This window comes from Trichoderma breve, chromosome 6 (genome assembly GCF_028502605.1).
Source record: "Trichoderma breve strain T069 chromosome 6, whole genome shotgun sequence".
Classification (NCBI taxonomy): domain Eukaryota; kingdom Fungi; phylum Ascomycota; class Sordariomycetes; order Hypocreales; family Hypocreaceae; genus Trichoderma; species Trichoderma breve.
In genome coordinates, this window is record NC_079237.1 from 274,708 (window position 1) to 295,496 (window position 20,789).

A 20,789-nucleotide genomic window follows, 5' to 3' on the forward strand; every position below is an offset into this window, starting at 1 on the left:
GTAGTGTTATGTCCGATATGTAGTATCTGCTTCCAAAACGTCAGACTCCTTGATATCAAGACTACAACACATAGCGTGAATTGCATCATTTCAATCGCGCTAACTATCCCAGTCTGAAGATAGCATATCAGCAGTAACGCAATTCTAATTGTCTATACACCACATCACGTCCGTAGTTATCCTGACAGTCAGGGCAATAGTCTGGTGCCGAAAAGCCGCTGCCAAGGATTTTTTGTTTTGCGATGTTCCGTCTTGCTAGATAATTAGCGTAGTTGTGATGGAGTCAACAAGCTTCTTTCGGGCTTAAAGACGTAGCTAATAGCAGAACTAATGTCAGGTTGGTGCTGCCAAGACTTGTAGGCTCGATTTTGCAAGTGTCATTCGCTCCTCGGCCGAGACACAATGTCGGATGTCGCTGTCAAATCCCGCTTTGGGCTAATAAACCCTTGAAAATCGCCAGATAGTGAGACGGCGACAGATGTCGTGATAGATGGTATATATGTCGCGACAATCCTAGGAAGCCCGGAGCGGGAATAACCCCGGTTTTCACGGAAACCTGGTGCCGAAGATGTCGTTAACATTGAGAATACAGGCTGAGAAACCCCACATCTCGCCGCTTTAATATGCCCCATGCTCGTTATGGTCTATGTATAAGCTTGTGTGTTAAGCTAGGCATGCAGGATAAGGTGAACGTCATTCAAGCTTTCGGTGTTCAGAGAGGTATATTCAGGCTGTTTGTAGCGAGGAGTAACTGGCCGACGACCCTTTTGCAAATTTTTAGCTTTAATTTCCCTTTCTTTGCTTTCCTTTTTAACGTGAAAAGATATCACATGCTCGTTATTGCGGCGGTATCGGCGGTTGGAATTTCTCTTATATTGTTATTTCTCCCCCCATTGGCATTAAATGCATGCAATACTATTCTGACGGTCTTCATACCTCTACGTGCAACTTTACCAGTTGCACTTGGTAAATCTCTTCGAGATGGCTTACAAGATCAGCAACATCTATGTCATCACGGCCTTCCTTGTCATTGGAGGGCTGCTGCAAGGTTTTGACATATCATCTCTTTCAGCGATCCTGAGTACCAAGCCATTCAAAGAAGAGTTTGACAGCCCGACAGCTGATCAACAGGGCGGTATAACTGCCAGCATTTCTGGCGGATCATTCTTAGGATGCCTTGTCAATATGTTTGTAGTCGATAGATTCGGCCGCAGATATACTATGATGGCAGGATGCATTATATTTGTCATCGGCGCCGTAATATGTACGGCTAGCGTTGATATCGCGATGTTAATAGTCGGCAGGCTTCTCTGTGGTGGAGCAGTTGGTAATTTTATTTGACGTTTGCTACACAATGATACTAAGGCTGACTTCGGTATAGGCATGTTCACATCTACAGGGCCGCTATTCTTGGCCGAATTGTCCCGGCCTGAGACTAGAGGTCGCATCTTGAGTTTCCAACAATGGAGTATCACTTGGGGAGTAAGTGGACACCGGCCGAAATTCTTGAGCATCTAATAGTCGGAACAGAAGCTCACTATTATAGGCCCTTATCATGTATTACATCACTTTCGGCACCCAATACACAAAGACTGAGGCAGTGTTCCGTGTGCCTTGGGCTGTACAAATGTTTCCTGCTCTCGTCCTGTTCGTTGCTTTATTTTTCATACCTGAATCACCCCGCTGGCTCGCCTCTCAAGACAGATGGGAGGAGGCTCTCGAGGTACTTGCCAGCGTTCATGGACAAGGCAATCAACAAGCCCCAATTGTACAAGCCCAATATGCGGAAATTCGAGAATCAATGGCCGTTTCGGAATCACAGGGCGAAGTGAAGTGGGCTGAGTTGATCCATCCTGACAACATCCATCGCATTTCGAACGGAATATTTGTCCATATCTGGACGCAACTGAGTGGCAATAATGCCTTGCTATACTACATTGTCTACATCTTCCAGATGGCTGGCCTTACTGGAAATGTCAAACTTATTGCATCTAGTGTTCAGTACATCATCAACGTCGTCTTTACTCTGCCGGCCATTTTGTTTCTCGACCGAATTGGCCGGCGCCCTGCACTTATCGGAGGGGCGTTTTTCATGATGATATGGTTGTACTCTACCGCTGGCGTTATGGCACAGTATGGTCACTATGTCCCCGGCGGCTTTGATGGATCAAGTGCGGTGACTTGGACGATGAATGATGACGCGAAATCAGCCAAGGCGGCCGTCATTGCATTTACTTATCTTCTTGTTGCAACATATAGCTTCACCTGGGCCCCCATTTCGTGGTGCTATCCGTCCGAAATTTATCCCATACGCTTGAGAGGCAAGGCCGTTTCTATCGCGACTTCTGCCAACTGGATTTTGGGTTTCGCCAACAATTACTACACTCCTCCGGCATTTCAAAACATCCAGTGGAAGACATTCATCATTTTCGGCACTTTCAATGTTGTCGCATGTCTCCACGCGTTCTTTTTCTTCCCGGAGACCAAAAGGAGAAGTCTTGAAGGTGAGAGATATCCCGCGAAAATTTCCTTGAAGGTTACTTTTCAGCAAAATATTATGGCAAATCGCTAACAATATGCATTTCTAGACATTGACGAACTTTTTGCCAGTGGAGTTAAGCCTTGGAAGTCTAGTACTCTGCCAAAAGCTGATAGGCTGCACGAGTTAGTGGAGGAAGCTGACAAAGGCAAGCTACAATACGAAGTGAATGAAGTTTAACAAAAGCATACTTACTCTTAAGATAATAGTAATGATATTGTAGTTGGTTGGATGAGAAAGTCTTAAAAATTGATCCTTATCGATGGCTTATTTGGGTAGATGCCGAAATGAATGGCTCACCTGATACGACGTCACATGAAACATGTGATTATTATAGCAAAACTAATGAGTATTGGTCACACACTCCTTTTTGAATGAATATACTAATTCTGAGGCATCCCAATAAGAAAACAGACTTCTGTTAATAATCCCGACTGTAGCAACTCAACGATGGGCAAATATCCCCTACCAAAATGGAATAACTGAGAGTATCCAGAACAAGCATCTCAATCTAGTCATCAATTTTGCCACTGTGTAACCTCTACATTCCATGTTATGAACTGCTCCGTTCAGAAGTACACCAGCGGTATAAGCTACGTCCAAGGCGTGATTTGGTTGGTGAGATTCACTTGGCACGGTAGCATAATTCTTCGTAAGATGGCGCTAACCACCTTGACAGCCGCCCCTCATAATAGAACCACCGTTTGGTCTTCAACCTTACCATATAGCACACTAAGAGGATTGGCAACTGCTGATCTCTCATTTCTTTGCCGCTATATCAAGAGTTAAAGTGAATTCTACTGTTGAATGTCGAAAAATGGAGAGTAACGATAGTTGACAGCACGTAAGTCTTTCAAGAATGAAGCACAGTGATGTATTGGCAGCTATTTATGCGCTGTAGACTCTATATAGCCCCTTTGCTTCTTTGATCTCCCAGATTCTCATCTTCGACGCAGTGCACAATCTTAGTAGCGTCGTTAATACTTGCTTCAGCTTAGCAGTCGTAAGAGAAAGAGCCCAGGATCGGTGCAGCAACGCAGCTGTCAAGACCAACAGTAGTGGCGAAGTCGCTGCAGTTGGGGTCAGTGTAGACAGAGACTAAACACATTAGACACAGTTTATGACAGTTATCGGCATAATTCGACTTACAGCTACATCCACCATCAACTTGGGTTGCTTTGGCACTGGAAATACCGCCAAGCTGGTGGCAAGCTCCGTCGCCGGCAGGGCTTTGGAAGCTGCAGCTGCCACCGCAATCTTGCTGGTTGCAAAAGAGGATTTGGCCGGCCATAGCAGAGCTGGCAAAGAGAAGACCAAGGGCGAAGAACTTCATGTTGATTTTGGGGGTTTGTTTCGTTTAAGTTTGAGTGTGGTAATTGAGCTTGTTGAGAAGACTGTTGTTATTCTGAGATTGACCATTATTCCAACCGGACGTCGACGCCTCTTTATACTTTTTACCTCGCCATAGACTTGTACATCATTTCCATTCTGGTTTGATCATTGCCCGCGTTATGTTGGTTTGTTGTGTCCGTTGGATGGGCTTACATTCTGGTGTTACAACATTGAGAGTGAGATACGAGAACTCTCTTGTCCTAACAGGTCATAAACAGCAATTAAACCGAGTCATTTCATGCATTACGTATTATGACTCCTTGGCATAATCTTTGCAACGTATCAAATGGCAAGGTCTTTGCTCCAAGGTGCGCTGATTATTCAACTTGTATCATGTGTTACCAATGAAATGTCTCAGGATGGAAAGACGGAAAGACGGTATGTACACACGGGTTTCTTAGGTATGTAGCTGTCACAAATAGCCGAGAGTTCAATTCTTACGAACAAGTTAATCCTCGAGTTTAGAATCTACTCAATACCATTATGGTGTCAGTGATATTATGAATACTGTTAACACTTTTCTAATAGCCCGTTTCACTGCGCCTAAGAACAGCGAGACTATGATAACATTTCATTGACTCAAATATACCGAAGTTACATGATTCAAACAACCCATTTGACATTGTGTAATGCCAATAATGATCTACAATAAGCATACTAATTCGGACTCCAAGATGCAGTTAAGTTTTCTGATCTGTCAACTAAGGAACGGCCGATCGCCCGACAATATGAGCCGTCCTTCTATATAAAGCCATAATAATCATAGAATACTTAAATCTTAGTTGCATCGTTTACGCCCTGCTTGAAATAAGCGCTAGATCTAATACACAGAGATCGGCAGCGGCAGAAGTCAGCCTTCCAGGTACAAGGATTTTACAGGATCCGAACATCCATCAATTGAGCATTACATAATGTGTAGGGTCTGTTAAATAAATATAGCTGAGCATGAATTCTTGTTGAGATTGTAACAGCACATGATAAAAATGATGCCTGTCAGAAGCGTCAGCTTAATACGTCACCTTGGTGTTAAGTGTCGAGAAAGTCAGCTCATAAATTACGTATCAGTTTCAGTAATCCTCCTCCTCATCCAATGGACTAATTAATGACACGCAACTTTACAATGCCTATATTTTAACGGTTGCCACTGGTCCCATAGTAGACAAACCACAAGGTAGGTTTCTAGGACCTACAGCTAGTTGCTGCTTTGTCTAACTTTGGGTTCCCTCCAGTATAGAGCTCATGATGTTCGCAGGCTTTGAAGTCCGTGTTCAATTTTTTCCGACTGTATCAAAAGGAAATGCCAACCGTTTCAAAACTCAAAAGTTCATGGTCATAGTTAATGATTGTATGGACTTGGATTCGGCCAGAAGGGTATAATCCTGGCATTAAGGGTAATCCATATTCATTGCAACCATCACACAGTAGTACCCAAATAATGAGACTTAATACAAGCGTAGACAATTGAAGCCTAAAATTATCGATGATGATAACATGTGGATGGTAACTGACTTGTAATCGTGTTGGTGGAGACAGAAAAGAGTTTCAGAAGTGAAATAGTAGAAATATCAAGGTATTCGCGACAAGAGCAATTGGAGATATTCGGAGGTGACTAGTCAATCTAGACCGATAACATACACTAGATAGGAGTCGGAGCCATGAAGATTTTCAGATATCTGTTTAATCGAATAGGAAATTTACAGGCCAGTCCTCTGTGTCGATCAAAAGGGTGTGAAGATCGATCACTGACTTTTAATCTCCGGTTACCTACTCCGTACAGAGCCTAAAACTGCCGATTCGAATGTTGCGCTACGCGTCTAGTGGATTCACGTCCCACAACCTCATGTAACCAGCTGCTCATCTCGTCGGCTGAACGCCTACTTTTTCTCCAATGGTTCATCAATGTACATTTAAAGCCAAAGCGCATGCGAATAACAGCCTCCAAGAACGGTTGTCCAAGAACGGTTGTTCTTGGATATCTAGCATGGCGAGCAATGCTAAACTTTACCACGTTCGCGCATGCTTCATCTCACTCACTGTACATAGGTGCCCCGCAACCTAAACTCCTCTGCCCGTGTGGCTAGTTTAAAGATTCAATGTTCGATGCCACATATCTTTCACTTGGTTTAGAATCTTTCACTCCTTCCCTCTCTTTTCTTACGTATGATTTATCTACTATTGAACCTCTAAAGCCGCTTTGGATTTCTGCCTGGCAAGTAGACCGTCTCACTCCTTAGTTTATTAATCTACCAGACGCCGATAGACTCCTCTAGCTTATATCCACCCACTATAAAAGCCACTGTACGAGTATGGAAGACGGGCCACGCGATGCAAATTTGCTGGGTGGGTACATACACCCTGCAGATGGGACTGGCCGAATGTGTCACTGTGCACGGCGTACATACTGTAACCCTCAGTGCCTATCTACTCCGTATCTAGCGGGCATATCCGGCGGGGTTGCAACCCGCCAGTCTCAAGACGAGTTCTACCTTTTCTTCCTTGTCACGCTCTCATACATCAGCCGGCATCTTCAGTAGCTTTCAATACCTATTCGACATCGCGTCGCCAAGTCTCTCAAACCTTGTATAGAGAACCAAATCGGAGTGAAGAGTATGCTACTGCCACTTATACGATGACACGAGCCCGGAAGCAAGTCACCAGATCATTCTCCGCCTGCTGGACCTGTCGCCGGCGGCGTGTCAAGTGTAATGGCATTGGCCCGCCATGTAACCCGTGCAAAAAGCACAAGATTCAGTGCGAAGGCTACGGAATCGAATTGGTTTGGGTAGATCCCAAAACAGGCACGTACCCGCCATATTGTCGCCGGAGCATGGATTTCGAACAAACATGGCGTGGCAGGCCAAACCTAAACGAAGGGCAACTGCAGCGCTTGATCGACGAAATGGACGACATTGATCCGGCATTTTCCCAGCGCAAGGCGTCCTCAAGTCCATTCACAGTATTCAAAATTTCCCAATCAAATGAATGCCCGGTATCGGACAGTCCTGCTACGGACATATCGTCGTTGAGCTGTCGATCTGTTGAGTCCCTATCGCCATTTTCTGCATCGAAGAGGTTCTCATCACCTTTTACTGAAAGTGACATTTCCCTATCACCATCACTGACACCCACAATCACTGCATTTTTGTCGATGCCGAAAGATGAAGCCATGATGTTTTACCACTACGTGACGTGGATAGCACCTCTGATGATTCCTGTGGACAGCACCGAGAATCCTTGGAAATCAGTGTATCCCTCCACAGCGCTTCAGGATACTTCTCCGGCTTCACGCGCTTTGTATCATGCGATACTAGCTCAGTCAGCTTTTAACATATCCAATCTACAAAAAGGCAACCCGGAATCCCATCGCCAAAGAGAATCTGTCGCTTTGAAGCATTATGGAGCTTCATTAAGAGAGCTGAGTAAGAGCTTGAATGCCACAAAGGAAACGGAATATGATGCCTGCGCTGCTACTTTATATACGCTTATGATATCCGAGGTGAGTCTCCTACTAATTCGTAATAATAGAGTTAACTTATTTTCCTGGCCAGGGCAATGCGCGTGGCTCAGTGGCTTGGAGGAATCACTTTGACGGTGTCGGAGGCTTCGTCACCCACTTTGTTCAGCAAAAGCCATGGACCCGATCCACGCACTCTTGGGTAATATCCCAAAGCCTTGCGCTCTCATTCGAAATATCACAGACAGTCAATGTCAAACCCTACGGTCGATCGTCGATAACAGATGTTCTGTTAGACAGCGTCGCATCGCACCAAAATTTCGGGTACACCATAGGTGCAAGCTGCGATGTTTTAAGAACCATTTCATCAATAAGACTTTTTGCGGAGAAAATCGCACTCGGCGATATCCCTGATAATCTCGGTATTTTGATTCAGTCATGCCTCGTCGAGTTATCACCTCTCAATAATAGCAACTTCGATATGGATCTCGATATACCAGAGCGCGATAGTGTTCTGGAGTCGCTGCCGGAAACGCAGCAGCACAAGTTTCTAGACTGTCTACATCTCCGCCTTTTTCGCACCGCAACACTCATATATCTACACCAAGCTATTCTTAAAGTTCCCCCGCGAGGCGTTCGAAAATATGTCAAATCGGTCCTTGAAGATGCTATGACATTCATCCACATGCGAGGAGGCTCGATATCCATGTGGCCAATCTTCATTGCTGCCACTGAAGCTACTGAAGAGGAGGATCAATTGATGGTCGAACAGTGGCTAGCGATATCGAGCCGACTTGGAATGCAAAATCGCTTGATAGCTAGAAAACTCCTTCATCAAATATGGTACGAACGGTCTGAAGAAGCAGCTGCCAATGGCCTGGATCCAAATCAAGTGATAATTGACTGGAAGGCAGTTCAACGAAGATTAGGGTTTGACCTTTTACTTTTGTAAATCGGAATTCTTCTTCTTTTGTCCATAGAAATTCATGGTAAAGCGGTTGTATAGATAGCATTTCTTATTCGAATACGCCACCTAATTTAATTCTTTATTTTACTAAAAGCTGCCTCAACAGCTGTTGCCATGTCTCCCAAGGTTTCATACGTTGCCCCAATGTTGACCTTGTCCTTTACAGCCTCCAGGTCACCCATGCCCATACTACCACCTCCACGTGAGATCCAAACCCCAGAGCGAAAGCCCAGAGATGCGACTGGGATGAGATCAAATGTGAGACTCTGGGCCGTATGGCAGATATCACTTTTCTCGATGCCGAAATCTTGGCGGGCATGTTCGACAAGATAGTTGAAGTTGTTTGGGTCTGGCTTATAGGTGCCAATATCCTCAGCGACATAGATGGCATCGAAATTGACCCCGTTTAAGCCATTCTTCAAAGTATTTCCAAAGGATACTTTATCAACATTGCTTAGCGCAATTAATTTATAGTATTTGCCCAGCTTCTGCATGGCTGCCACAGTGTCCGCGAAAGCTGGCCATTGCCCGATGGCTCCGCCAAATGCTTCCGCTTCCTCCCGGGTTACAGATATTCCTATATCTGCAGCAACATTTTCATATACTTTGCTCAGCAAGATTGAATATTTTTCGTCTGGATACTGAACTTCCAGCTTATGTTCATGGATCGAATATTGTTTGAGTAGATGGGCTCGGAGATCAACCAGGCTTTTGTCCCACAGTGGATGGTCCTTGGGGAGTTTCCCCAGCAATGGAAGAAATTGTTGAAAGATTCCAGATTCCCAGTCAATTAGAGTTGCATATATGTCGAATGACAGGGCTTTGTACGATGTGAGGTCAAAAGAGGCCATTTTGAGATGTTCTTCGAGGGCGCAAGAGTTTTTGGTCTCTCAGTGGAAAGAAGGCGGGATTCTCATGTCTATTATATAGAGAAAAATGCGGAGACCATCTACTAAGAATTATCTGTACTTTTCGATACTATATACTAATTCATACTGCTCCAAACTTCGTCGTAGGTAATTCTGGACGGCTTACGAGGTGCAGATAAGTTATTCACAGACTTATCGTCTACGGATCTAGACAACAATACTCCGTCCTTGGCATATTCTTCCGGTTAGACTGTCTTGGTGTAATCTAGAAAGTGGAGGCCAGAATCCTCTCTCCAACAAAAAGGGCAGCCTACGACGAGATCCAGTCCAAATATGCCGGACGCTAATGCACAACCACCCCCGCTTTCTGTGTTATTAGTCGTAGTCTCCCAGCACGGTATGTATGTATAATGTCATACAGTGTGGTGGATTTGGTCTATATGTACTTGCGAGGCAGCCTCAGCGGATATCCCTCTTGGTTGTAGTAGGAATCGTTACCCAGAGAGGATATCCGAGTATAAATCCTTATAGTCAATACTCTGTAAAATTATCCCAATCAGCATGGCATGAGTCAGCAGCTAATACGCCAAGTTCTATATCTCCACTTTAAAAGATTCCAAGGCTGAAGTATGAGTAGACCAAGACGCATATTTGCCCATGGAATAGTCAGCAGCGTCGTTCAATTCATCTCTACGAAGTAAGTCTCTATAATCATAGAGCATCTAACATAGCTACAAGCCAGATTGGTACACATCACATTTCTGTTAGTCATGTAGCAAGAGCCAAAAGCGCAGCGCAGTGGTGCTGGTCTATGTGCCTATATGATTCAGGTTAATCTACGTGTAACGTGGGACAGCTTTGATTCACCCTTGATGGTAAACCAATAGAAGCAGAGGTGCCGATTTTGGAATTGGCCAGAAGCCAACCTCCGGCAATCAGATAACCTAGGTGTGGCAAGTGTGTCTAATAAGTGAACTATTATCGGCAGAATCCGATGAAGGATCCAGTAAAGAATGCTCGAAGAAGTGAGCAAGCCACGTGGAATGAAATTGACAGGTAATATGCCTAAATCAACGTCATAGGAGCCCTGGTGGGCGCGGTCAGAGTTATCCTCTTTCCGCGCAACGAAATGGTCGACCCATCATTATGCCCGAAGGAATTGCGAACCGCCTGCCAACTGATACTTTTAAGCTAAATTTGACTAAAATATGCTGATAAGATGCAGAAGTGACCATTAGGCCTCCATTTCCATGATTAACTCTATATAAATTGGCAACTATGCCCGCGTTTTCTACCCCGCATGAAGCATCACAGTTTGGGCGACTAGGGCGATATCTCTTTGGTCATTGTTACGGAACATCCAGTTGATGCCAAAGATCAATTCGACTTGGTCTTTTAGAGAAGGTGGTCAACATAAACCGGGCAAAGAAAGGGGATTAATAATTCAACATTCTCGTAAAATGAATCGTTGACGTAAGTTCATCTTTTAAAGAGGCTCAATTGCAACGTTCACGGTCAGGAGAGCGTTTGAAGAAAGTTCTTGCGTCACTCATGCTCATGATGCTGTGTGGTTCCGAACTTTCCTATTGGGTTCTCTACGAACTAAAAACTTAGTGGAATTCTGTGCGGGGAGAGAAGCTCTGTCTATATATCGGGTACCTGAAGGGTATATAATGGTGGCCTTTTCCCTCGACATTACCATGAAGCACTCGAGCTACATATTCTGATTCAAATTCCTTGCATTCAATAAACCAATTCAGACCCGTCTTTTCATCGAATATCCAATCATGTCACACCTGGACGTCGAACCTTCTATTCCCGTTGGCTCTACTGTTGTAGTGTCGGGGGCAAACGGAAACATAGCGAGCCACATCGTGGACCAACTGATCAAAGCGGGCTACATCGTTCGTGGCACCGTTCGTGACGTGAAAAAGAACAGCTGGCTAATTGATCACTTCTCCAATATCTATGGCCCCGGAAAAATTGAGCTGGTTGAAGTACCAGATATGTCAGCCAGCGGTGGTTTTGACGAAGCTGTCAAGGGTGCCTCTGGGTTTATTCACACAGCCACGCCAGTGATGGAGAATGCAGATCCCAATGCTGCGATACCGGTTGTTATTCAAGGGACTGTAGGCGCTCTCCAGTCTGCTGCTAAAGAACCTAAAATGAAGCGCTTCATTCTCACTTCCTCATCCGGAGCCTGCACGGCTCCAAAGCCAGGAAAAGTATTTACAATCGACTCTAATACTTGGAACGAAGAGGCCATATCTGCAGCGTGGGCGCCACCACCATATGAAGGGTTTGAACGCCTCCTAGACGTCTACTATGCCAGTAAGACTCAAGGAGAAAAAGAGGCATGGAAATGGGTTCGCGAAAACAACCCAAAATTTGTTCTCAACACTGTCTTACCGAACGCCAACTTCGGTCCTGTTGTCGACAAACACCACCAGAAATATCACAGTACCTTGGGCTGGATCCGTGCCCTCTGGAATGGATTTGATGGTGAAGAAGGCGTGCGAAGCCAGCCACCACAGTACTACATCAATATTGTGGACGACGCCATTGTTCATGTTGCAGCGCTGTTGTACAAGGACGTGAACAACGAGCGGCTCTTTACCTTCGCATATCCATATAACTGGAATGACATTTTGGCCGCCTTTAGGAAGCTCTATCCAAGCAAGAAATTTATAGACGACATTCCGAATCTGCAGCGCGATCTAAGCGTCGTGACCAATGGGCGGGCAGAAGACCTGCTTAAGCGGTTTGCTGGACATGGTTGGACCAATCTTGAAGAAACTATTAAAAGTACTGTAGCAGACTATTAAATCATCAAATACCGAAACGTTATTCTCTTACTCTACTGTCATCTGTAAAGATAGCGATCTCAAACATTAAGGCGAGCAACCTGCTGTGAAGAAACAGTATGGTCGGATTCGCTTGAGCAGGATATGAACAAGCAGCGTGACTGCAAAATAACGTGGTATCGATTGTCGATATTCCACTTAGCAATACGACTTCTTTGTATACCTTTCTACCCATTTTCTTAATGGCCAACTCCGGTTATGTAGATCTTTAGACCAAAAGAGAGTTGGTCCGACTTCTCTAATCCAAGTACATGATGTGCGTAATTAATAGCTTTAGAGCCGCGCTTTCTCGAAGTTGACTTCTTTGGTAGCGCTCAATTCTTTTTGAGCCTTTTCATTTAGTCGTTTCCACATGGCCTTTCGTCGTTCATGTCCATCGAGAAAGGCTCTTACCCATTCTCTCTGAAACTTTGGAAGCTTACGCCCTTTCCCTTCCTCTCCTTCTCCAGCTAACTCTCTTAGTGTTTCAAAATAGTCTTCGAAGTCAGGGAATATCAGTGTGAACTTGACGCCATCTCCGCGCACTTTGATCCTCTCGGTTTCCCATCTTCGCATCTTCTCAATTGGTGGTAGCGTAGCTCGTCCTGCGAGGAGTCGTGCTGCTAGAACTGCTTGCCATTCGAATACTTTAAATGTCAAACCCGCTGCGACGGCTCCGACGAAAAGCAAGGTTGGGTCATTTTGCCAAACAACATGCTGGTATAGATCTGGCACCCGATTATTGCGGACCGGAACATCGGGGAGGAAAGGCATAGACCAGCTGTAGCCTGTGCTGAAAACGATGTAATCCACATTGGCAATCGAGTTTCCATCCACCAAATGAACAGTTCTGCCTTCGACTCGAGCAATTGACGGATAGTTCCTTATTTTGGGATGATTAAAAGCCTCTCCTCCAAAATATCCATTGATGGTGTGTCCAATCGTGATAGCGTGTACCGGGGCTTGTGCCGTATTGACAAGATCGAAGGCGATATCAGCTCCAGAGACGGATGCTCCGACGACAACGACGCGCTGGAGAGAAAGCTTTAGACTCTCTTTCGACGATAATTCTACTCTTGGATAGCTTATGACTTACCTTGCCTATAAAGGGCTCCCGGCCGCGAAAGTGTTTACTATGGATTACACTCCCGGGCCTTGCCTTCTCGAATGCCTCCAATCCTTCAATGGGAGGAATATAGGGTACCCAGAAATGCCCGCTCGCGACAACGACGGCATCAAACCATTCTACCCACCAGTAATCGCTGCGTTGCCCACTCTTGCGCAATACAACTTTCCACTCTGTACCAATCTTTTCTACTTTCTCCACGGTGGTGTTGTAAGAAACGAAATCACGATAGCCCCTTCTATCAACAAGACTTTGAACATATCTCTGAATGACATCCCACTTTCTAAATGGAGTATCTGGTCCGTGATTAGATATTGAGAGCTCACTACGCTCCTCTGGAATTGGCTCTTGACTAAATTCCATAGGCAGATGGTCAATGTTAGTCTCAAGATACGGATAGACTGATGACTCTGAAAACCGAGGCTGGCTTGATATCTGCGTTTGGGCTGGGAGTGTCTTTGGAATAGTCAATGGAGTATCTGCTGTACGGCTTGCCAACGCACTGAAGTTGGACAGCGTAGGAGGCCGTGTTGCATCATCTATCCTAACATGAAGTTAACATTTATAAATAATAATCTTTTCCGCCTATCTGAAAACTTCACCCTGTTGGGGGTTGCATTTTCTCTAGGGGGAAACAACTATATTTGCTGAGAGACAGATAACTATTATTAACGTACCAGCATCCTCCAGCACGTTCTCGGCGTTCGAAGACACGAATGATATCGAATGCCTTCTCCTGAGCCAGGGCATCAATGGCAATAGCACCTGCTGGCCCGGCGCCAATGACGGCCACTCGTCGCACTGGAACACTGCCCGTCATTATAGCTAGAGGTGATTTACCAAGTTGGAGACTGTAGGATTTTGCATCTAGATCTCAATTTAAAAAGAATGAAAAATGACAAGTCTTCAACTGCCACACAGCGAAGAAGCTGGGGTAATTGATGATTTAGATTCCACGGTGGATTATGGCATGTAATAAAGTTAATAACATTTTCGGTTATCTCCAACCTGCCGCATATGCCGCACGCGCCGCAATGAGTCTAATTACTGAACCAACTGATTCCAGGGCCTAGATTTGCTTGTTTTGCTTGTTGCGCGGGTCGATCTGCCGGCATTGCGCAAATGGTGGGTTCCATCACGCAATCTGATAGCCTCTTAGCTGGAGCTCACTAGTGCTCGGCATTGAGATGCAACGATCAACAGAGAGATGCTCCCCCACGAGACAGGCTTGGTACGAATTTTTTGGTAGTAGGAATTCTGCTAACCAGGACAAGCAGATGAATATAAACAAAACAATAAATAGTATATGCATCGGCTGACCCAGTAATTGCCTACCGAAGAAATTGCCTTTCTTTATCATGGAGGGGTGGAAAACCTTATCACAGATGAGGCTGACAAGAGAGTCTTCAGATATCCAGACTGAATGGCTTCACCATTTACTAAACTATGACAAATGTAATAAAGAACATCTAGATGGTCTTGAGTGCCATCCCGAAGATGTTTCGCCAGCCCACCATTATCCTAAAGGTCACTAGTGAGATCTCCATCATCACACCTTGGCCATCTAGAGAGAATCGGGTATATCTTCTAGCACGCCATATTTGGCGATTACACAAAGAGACGCTACGCCGTTATTGGTGACGATTGAATATTGGATGCTCAGTGTCATGGCCTTGGAACTATGTTCGCCTTTTTAACTATGTATGTTCTTAAATAGATGCGAGATCATCATGCATATGCTCGTACCTACATGTGTTTGCCCCCATGGTAGCATTCTACCTAGCTACTTTATGTAACATCGCTTTTCTGCAGTCGTTTGTAAACCGTGGCAGCGAAAATGAGTGAAAAACGAGAAGAGAAGCAGCAAGGCAGCTTCGCAAACAATACGCTACAAGAAGATTCCGATGTTTCGCTTAGAGGAGAAGACCAGCCAGAATGGAACTTGGCTGAAGAGCTGAGAGTCCGTACAAAGTACATCGAATATATCCTCCCTTGGGTGATTTGAAGGACCTTCTAACTTTGTACAAGAGTAGACATGACCGTGTTGCCACTTCTTTTCCTCGGCTTGCTGGTTTTCCAACTTGATCGCATGAACATTGCAAGCGCCTTGACGGGAGGCTTTGCAACAGATATCCATGTCACTCAGTCTACAATTAACTTGGGAAATCAGCTTATGTTCATGGGTCAGTTTATACTCTTTATTTTTTCAAAGCCTTTTATTAAATTATAAAGCTATTGTCATTTTTGAGATTCCATGCAACATGGCACTCCAGCGCGTCGGCCCACGCAAGTGGATATCTGCCCAAGTATTTGCATTTGGTTTCATCGCAATCATGCAAGTATTTATCAAGAATCGAGGAGGATTTCTCGCTACTCGCCTTCTTCTCGGATTTGCTGAAGCCGGCTACATTCCTGGAGCATGTTATACCTTATCGACCTGGTACAACAGGCGAGAGCTGGCGAAAAGAGTAGCTATCTTCTTCTTCGGCATGTTTGGGGGTAACGCAATCAGCCCCCTACTGGCTTCAGGTATATTGCTGCTGGATGGCCACCGGGGCCTCCGAGGATGGCAATGGCTCTTTCTACGTAAGACAAATGGAAACTCTTCTGATCTCGGCGTCTCTTTTATCCATTCTATGCGTTGCTTGATAACTGATGCCAGCGTTTAGTCGAGGGCCTTTTTACAATCTGTGTTTCCATAGTCCTCTTGGTTTTCCTTCCAGGGTCGCCCTCTCATCCAAAGCCTCTATTAAGCTCGGGATTAATAAGATTCTCAGAGTCTGAATCAAAGATATTGCTAAAGCGCCTTGAAAAGGATGGCGAAGAGGATCGAAGCGGACAGGGTCTCAAAAAGATTCCTCTCTCAGTTGTGTGGAGCACAGTATCTCACTACCGCCGGTGGCCACATTTCGTCTCAACTTTCGTTGTCTTCTCAACTTGGAGTCCTTTGACCACATATACGCCATCAATCATCATGTAAGTCCTTGTCACTGAATGGCGTTAAATTCTTGTTCTTATTCTGACTCGCGGTATATCTTATCAGGTCATTAGGTTTTGACAGAACAAGGGCAAATGCTTTGGCTGCAGTCGGCGCATTTCTTGCCCTTGCCGTTGTCTTCATGTTTGCATTTATAAGCGACCGCACCAATCAGCGAGGTGCTTCTGTGATTGCAGCCCAGACATGCTACTTAATCACATTGATTGTAGCTCGCTCACTTCAGCCTCATGTGGGCAAGTGGTCGCGATGGGGTTTGTGGACGGCTGTTAACAGCTTCGCCGTTGGCTACCATCCTGTTCACAATTCGTGGGTTCAGCTCAACTGCAACGACCCCAGAGAGAGGAGCATTAGCATTGCGTAAGTTTTTCACGTCATGTCCTTCCAATGAGACACTTGTTGATGTTGATATACTACAGCATGTGGGTCATGTCTGCTATTAGTGGTCTTATGGCCGGAGCGCAATACTTTCAAGCAGATGATAAGCCGCTGTGAGTTGAATCATTGTGAAGACAGAATGGCCTTTTTTGGCGCAAATACAGTGAGAGATAAGCTAACTGTAACACGTCCCAGCTATTCAAAGGGCTTGCGCATCATGATCATTATGGTCTCAATAGGAATCGCCAGTGCCATAGTGCAGCTTGTTGTCTACATACGACACAACCAAAGAGTTGCTGAAGGAAAGAGTCAGCGCGAGGCGGGATTAAGCCCCAGAGTATATGTACCATGAAGCGACCCGACGCTGCACAAGACCCAATAGGAAGCATTCAGAAAATGTATCGGCGTATTGCCTCCTCTTTCATCCTTCAGTCAACTCAACGTTTGGTCTCCAGCGTTGAAAGTCACTTCCAGTAAATGCAGCAGCCTTGCGTCCATTGGGGCGATATATTGGCTAATTGTGTTGTTATCGGTCGCCTTTTAGCCAGCCGCGAGCCCCATGTGAATATCCATCATCTTTGTCATAGAAATGCACACTGAACGGTACTAATGCCGTCGAAAAGCGGTAAGATGCGCGGCACTTCTTGTTCTTTAGATGAAAAACTCCATTTATCGCGTTTACACGAATCATGATGCCGGTACTTTATTGGTTGATGGATCCACATTGTCTTCTCACGCCATTTTCAAAAAGAATGAGCATTCTGCAAATTTATATGTTGAAAGCCCAAGAATAAGGCATTTGTTCCTTGATTATGTTCATTATGTTCCCTGTATCTGAAGCGCATGTCGCTTTGTCCTGCTAAAATGGCCCCATATTGTAGATAGAACACGGCACTTAAATAGAAGATCAACCCCCTCACACGAGATCCAAATTGTATGCATTTTACTCAACAGAAATCCAAGCTGCTGCAAAATAGCACAGTACCATGGCTGATATAGAGGCTGACGTCGCCAAAAATGGCTCCGAGGAGCACGTTACCCCTCTGTCGACCCAGAAGCCGCAATGGTACCGCAGTACGCTATTCAACGCATGTGTCATTGGAGGCGTTGGTTTTCTAGCTCCAGGTCTCTGGAATGCCATGAATTCTCTAGGTACGCATTTATACCACTCTAATTCTCTTTTTGGTGTTGTGTTTTGGTACCCGTTGGATCCACCCTTCGTGATCCAACTCGGAGGAAAACCCACCCCACGGACAACCCTCATCTAATGCTTCACCTCAATAGGCGCTGGAGGAGCTGAATCACCATATCTAATTAACGGGGGGAACAGCCTTGTCTTCGGATTAATGGGCTTCTTTTGTCTGTTTGGGGGGCCAATTGCCAATACAATCGGACTCTCATATACCCTCTTACTCGGCGCCATCGGCTACCCTCTTTATTCGGCTGCACTCTATACTAACAACCGTTTTGGCAATGAATGGTTTGTCTTCGTCGGTGCCGTCGCCTGTGGTATATCTGCCGGTCTCTTTTGGGCGAGCGAGGGAGCCATCGCTCTTGGATACCCAGAGCCTACCAAGCGTGCCAGATATCTCAACATCTGGGTATGGTTTAGAACCCTTGGACCAATTGTTGGTGGCGCGATTGTGCTGGGTCTGAATGTGAAGACCTCGCACAAGGGAAAGGTCGGCTATGTTACCTACATTGTCTTCATCGTCTTGCAGTGCCTAGCGGCTCCCCTTGCCTTGGCTCTGTCGCCGCCGGAGAAGGTCCAGAGAAGTGATGGGTCCCGAGTTATCGTCATGGGAGAAAAGTCTATAATCGCCGAGTTCAAGGCTTTGTATAACACCTCCAAAAAGCGCAATGTCCTTCTCCTCCTTCCCATATTCTGGGCTGCCTATTTCAACCAGTACAGCGGCAACTTTCAAGCATATTATTTTAGTTTGAGAGGAAGGGCGCTCATAGGGTTTGTCAGCAACTTCGCGACGCTCTTTTCTTCACAGATTCTCAGTCTGTGGCTTGACTGGTCTCGTTTCTCTGTTAGAAAGCGATTGGAATATGGGTACTATTATGTCGTTGCTACTCATATTCTCTCCTGGGTCTATGGCTGGGTAGTATCGGAACAATACACGTCCAACCCCCCCTTGTTGGACTGGAGTACCCCTGGCTTTGTCAAAGGCTTCTTTGTTCTCTTCCTGTGGAGCTTTTCACAGCAGGCGGCCCAGAGCTGGCTATACTATCTTGTAGCTACCATGACAGATAACGTTTCGGAGCTCACTCGATTGACAGGTATTTTGCGTGGCCAGGAGAGCTTTGCCCAGGCTGTGTCTTATGGTCTCAATACGAAGAACTGGTACGGGGGACGAGTGCCGCTGGCTGTAAACACAATTCTTCTTGGTAAGTCAAGCTAAATGATGTCTGAACTTGAGGAAAGCACAACGAATTTCTAACTTGGCACTTTGAATGTAGGATTGGCCGTTGTTCCCACTTATCTTGTCGTTCGTAGTCACAATCCTGACGAGACTGATGCCGATCGAGCAGGGAAGTCGCCACAAGCAAGCGATGAACTACTGGAAACAGAGAAACAATAGGCCGGTATAGATATCGAGATCTGTATGTTAGAAAACGGGATGGCCAAAAATCGAAGGGAGAGTGGCATGAAAAAATGAGAAGAGAGCTCAGACCTTTCACAGTCAGCATTCATCCATCTATAGTACGCTATTCAAGGTCTTCTGATCTTTAATGAGATACCCACTTAAAGCTATAATGTATTCTTGATATTTGCATCATGCAGCGTAATAAAGCGCATTAAAATTTCTCCAAATCGACCAACTCTAATTGAGATGACGAAGTATGCAGAATGTATAGCGCACCGATACACAAAGAGGTGCATAACACCTGTCGATCGTCGAAGCGTACTCTACATTTGATTCATTGGCAATTCGATATAAATTATTCCAACATGACTATGCAGACAAGCAAAGGTCAGAAAAAGCGAAACGGCAAAGTGAATGCGTACATACATCCAGTAATTTGAGCACCGGCTTAGTACTCAACTCATCGAGGAGTGCTTTTGTAGGGGAATGCCAATTTAGCTAACACCTGGATTTTAATACATATATAAAGTAGTAGTTACTAAATAAATATAGACATAATAGCAACTACTAGAGAAATGTATATATAGTAGCAGTTACTGGAGAAATATATATATAGTAGCACTCACTAGAGAAATGTAGATATAGTAGGTATGCCCTTTGTACGTGTATGGTTCAACTTGTGTGTGCTCGAAATCGTCTCGGTCTCGGTTTTCTGTCCTCCGCTTGGCGGAGTTATCATATGTAATGATTCTTCATGGGGGATGTGTATCAAAACGTACTTATATAAATTCTAGACCCCGTGGCGTGTTGTGTAAAAGATTGGATCTCTGTAGTCAAGTGGGAAGTAGAAGTGCAATGAATAAATGAATAGTTTGTAGGACAACCAGCCCTCCAAAAGCGATACAAGTATAGGGTATTGATTCGTTCAATTTTGCTTCCAGCCCGCGCCCATCAACGATCCAAGCCATCCATCCGGCCAATCCGCTAACTGCCAAGCTCCCTCCAGTATAGCAGCGTCAGCTGGTGGAGCGCGTCATATGCGGTGAGATCTAGTGGGGTATTAGTGTTATAATATCGCTAAATGTGTATGCGCTTGCTAATTAACTGACTTTTTGAAGGCCTCAAGCCGGCAGTTAATAATGGAGATGAAGGAGACCGACTTAGCAAAAGAAAGGCTTGCTATTACCTCAGGTTACTGGAAAAGTCCTGCTGGTACTTGAGGCCGCTAAAAAAAAGATACAGAAGAGTATGCAAACAGACATAAGCGAAAAATATATTTCTCATACCTAGGTAGTAGTAAATACTATAAAAAATACATCTAGTCTACAACCTTGACAATATCTATAGTCTAGCAACATCTGCAAACCTAAGGGCCATGTTCCACCTGATAGGCTTAACCAATTCTCCTTGAGTTGCTCATCAAATCATTACCACAGAGTAAAGAAGCTAGTGAGCAAGAGAAGCGCGATGCCGTATCGACTGATCGTAGAACGCTGACGCTTGGCAACTTGAAAAGGGAGGTAACAGAAAAGCCCACATACACGAATCAACCATTAAACTGCCAGATCGAGTCTATGTAATTGAAACAGTAGGCACCATCATCCCTAATCTCCAAAAGGAAGCTGTTAACTA

At 45.0% G+C, this 20,789-nt stretch overlaps 8 protein-coding genes across 8 annotated transcripts; 5 read left to right on the plus strand and 3 right to left on the minus strand.

Annotated features, from left to right (window-relative positions):
* Window positions 1-981: 981 nt before the first annotated feature.
* T069G_08991 (sugar transporter domain-containing protein) lies at window positions 982-2,719 on the plus strand (the record flags this gene model as incomplete). Its single annotated transcript, XM_056176201.1, has 4 exons — window positions 982-1,327; window positions 1,382-1,482; window positions 1,547-2,504; window positions 2,589-2,719. 4 exons carry the CDS (start codon window positions 982-984, stop codon window positions 2,717-2,719), a joined length of 1,536 nt encoding a protein of 511 aa, XP_056024679.1.
* An 814-nt stretch (window positions 2,720-3,533) lies between these two features.
* On the minus strand, window positions 3,534-3,872 carry T069G_08992 (uncharacterized protein; the record flags this gene model as incomplete). Its single annotated transcript, XM_056176202.1, has 2 exons — window positions 3,534-3,637; window positions 3,689-3,872. 2 exons carry the CDS (start codon window positions 3,870-3,872, stop codon window positions 3,534-3,536), a joined length of 288 nt encoding a protein of 95 aa, XP_056024680.1.
* Window positions 3,873-7,097: 3,225 nt separating this feature from the next.
* Window positions 7,098-8,337, plus strand: T069G_08993 (fungal specific transcription factor domain-containing protein; the record flags this gene model as incomplete). Its single annotated transcript, XM_056176203.1, has 2 exons — window positions 7,098-7,427; window positions 7,480-8,337. The coding sequence occupies 2 exons, from the start codon at window positions 7,098-7,100 to the stop codon at window positions 8,335-8,337; spliced, it is 1,188 nt and encodes a 395-aa protein (XP_056024681.1).
* An 86-nt stretch (window positions 8,338-8,423) lies between these two features.
* Window positions 8,424-9,203, minus strand: T069G_08994 (uncharacterized protein; the record flags this gene model as incomplete). The annotated part of the gene is made up of 1 exon (XM_056176204.1): window positions 8,424-9,203. One exon carries the CDS (start codon window positions 9,201-9,203, stop codon window positions 8,424-8,426), a length of 780 nt encoding a protein of 259 aa, XP_056024682.1.
* Window positions 9,204-11,008: 1,805 nt separating this feature from the next.
* T069G_08995 (NAD(P)H-binding domain-containing protein) lies at window positions 11,009-12,046 on the plus strand (the record flags this gene model as incomplete). The annotated part of the gene is made up of 2 exons (XM_056176205.1): window positions 11,009-11,264; window positions 11,313-12,046. 2 exons carry the CDS (start codon window positions 11,009-11,011, stop codon window positions 12,044-12,046), a joined length of 990 nt encoding a protein of 329 aa, XP_056024683.1.
* A 312-nt stretch (window positions 12,047-12,358) lies between these two features.
* T069G_08996 (flavin-binding monooxygenase-like domain-containing protein) lies at window positions 12,359-14,010 on the minus strand (the record flags this gene model as incomplete). The annotated part of the gene is made up of 4 exons (XM_056176206.1): window positions 12,359-13,096; window positions 13,161-13,309; window positions 13,370-13,734; window positions 13,868-14,010. The coding sequence occupies 4 exons, from the start codon at window positions 14,008-14,010 to the stop codon at window positions 12,359-12,361; spliced, it is 1,395 nt and encodes a 464-aa protein (XP_056024684.1).
* Window positions 14,011-15,027: 1,017 nt separating this feature from the next.
* T069G_08997 (major facilitator superfamily domain-containing protein) lies at window positions 15,028-16,915 on the plus strand (the record flags this gene model as incomplete). The annotated part of the gene is made up of 8 exons (XM_056176207.1): window positions 15,028-15,161; window positions 15,219-15,373; window positions 15,423-15,776; window positions 15,860-15,914; window positions 15,960-16,166; window positions 16,234-16,545; window positions 16,605-16,676; window positions 16,759-16,915. 8 exons carry the CDS (start codon window positions 15,028-15,030, stop codon window positions 16,913-16,915), a joined length of 1,446 nt encoding a protein of 481 aa, XP_056024685.1.
* Window positions 16,916-17,549: 634 nt separating this feature from the next.
* On the plus strand, window positions 17,550-19,151 carry T069G_08998 (major facilitator superfamily domain-containing protein; the record flags this gene model as incomplete). Its single annotated transcript, XM_056176208.1, has 3 exons — window positions 17,550-17,715; window positions 17,848-18,957; window positions 19,030-19,151. 3 exons carry the CDS (start codon window positions 17,550-17,552, stop codon window positions 19,149-19,151), a joined length of 1,398 nt encoding a protein of 465 aa, XP_056024686.1.
* Window positions 19,152-20,789: the final 1,638 nt, after the last annotated feature.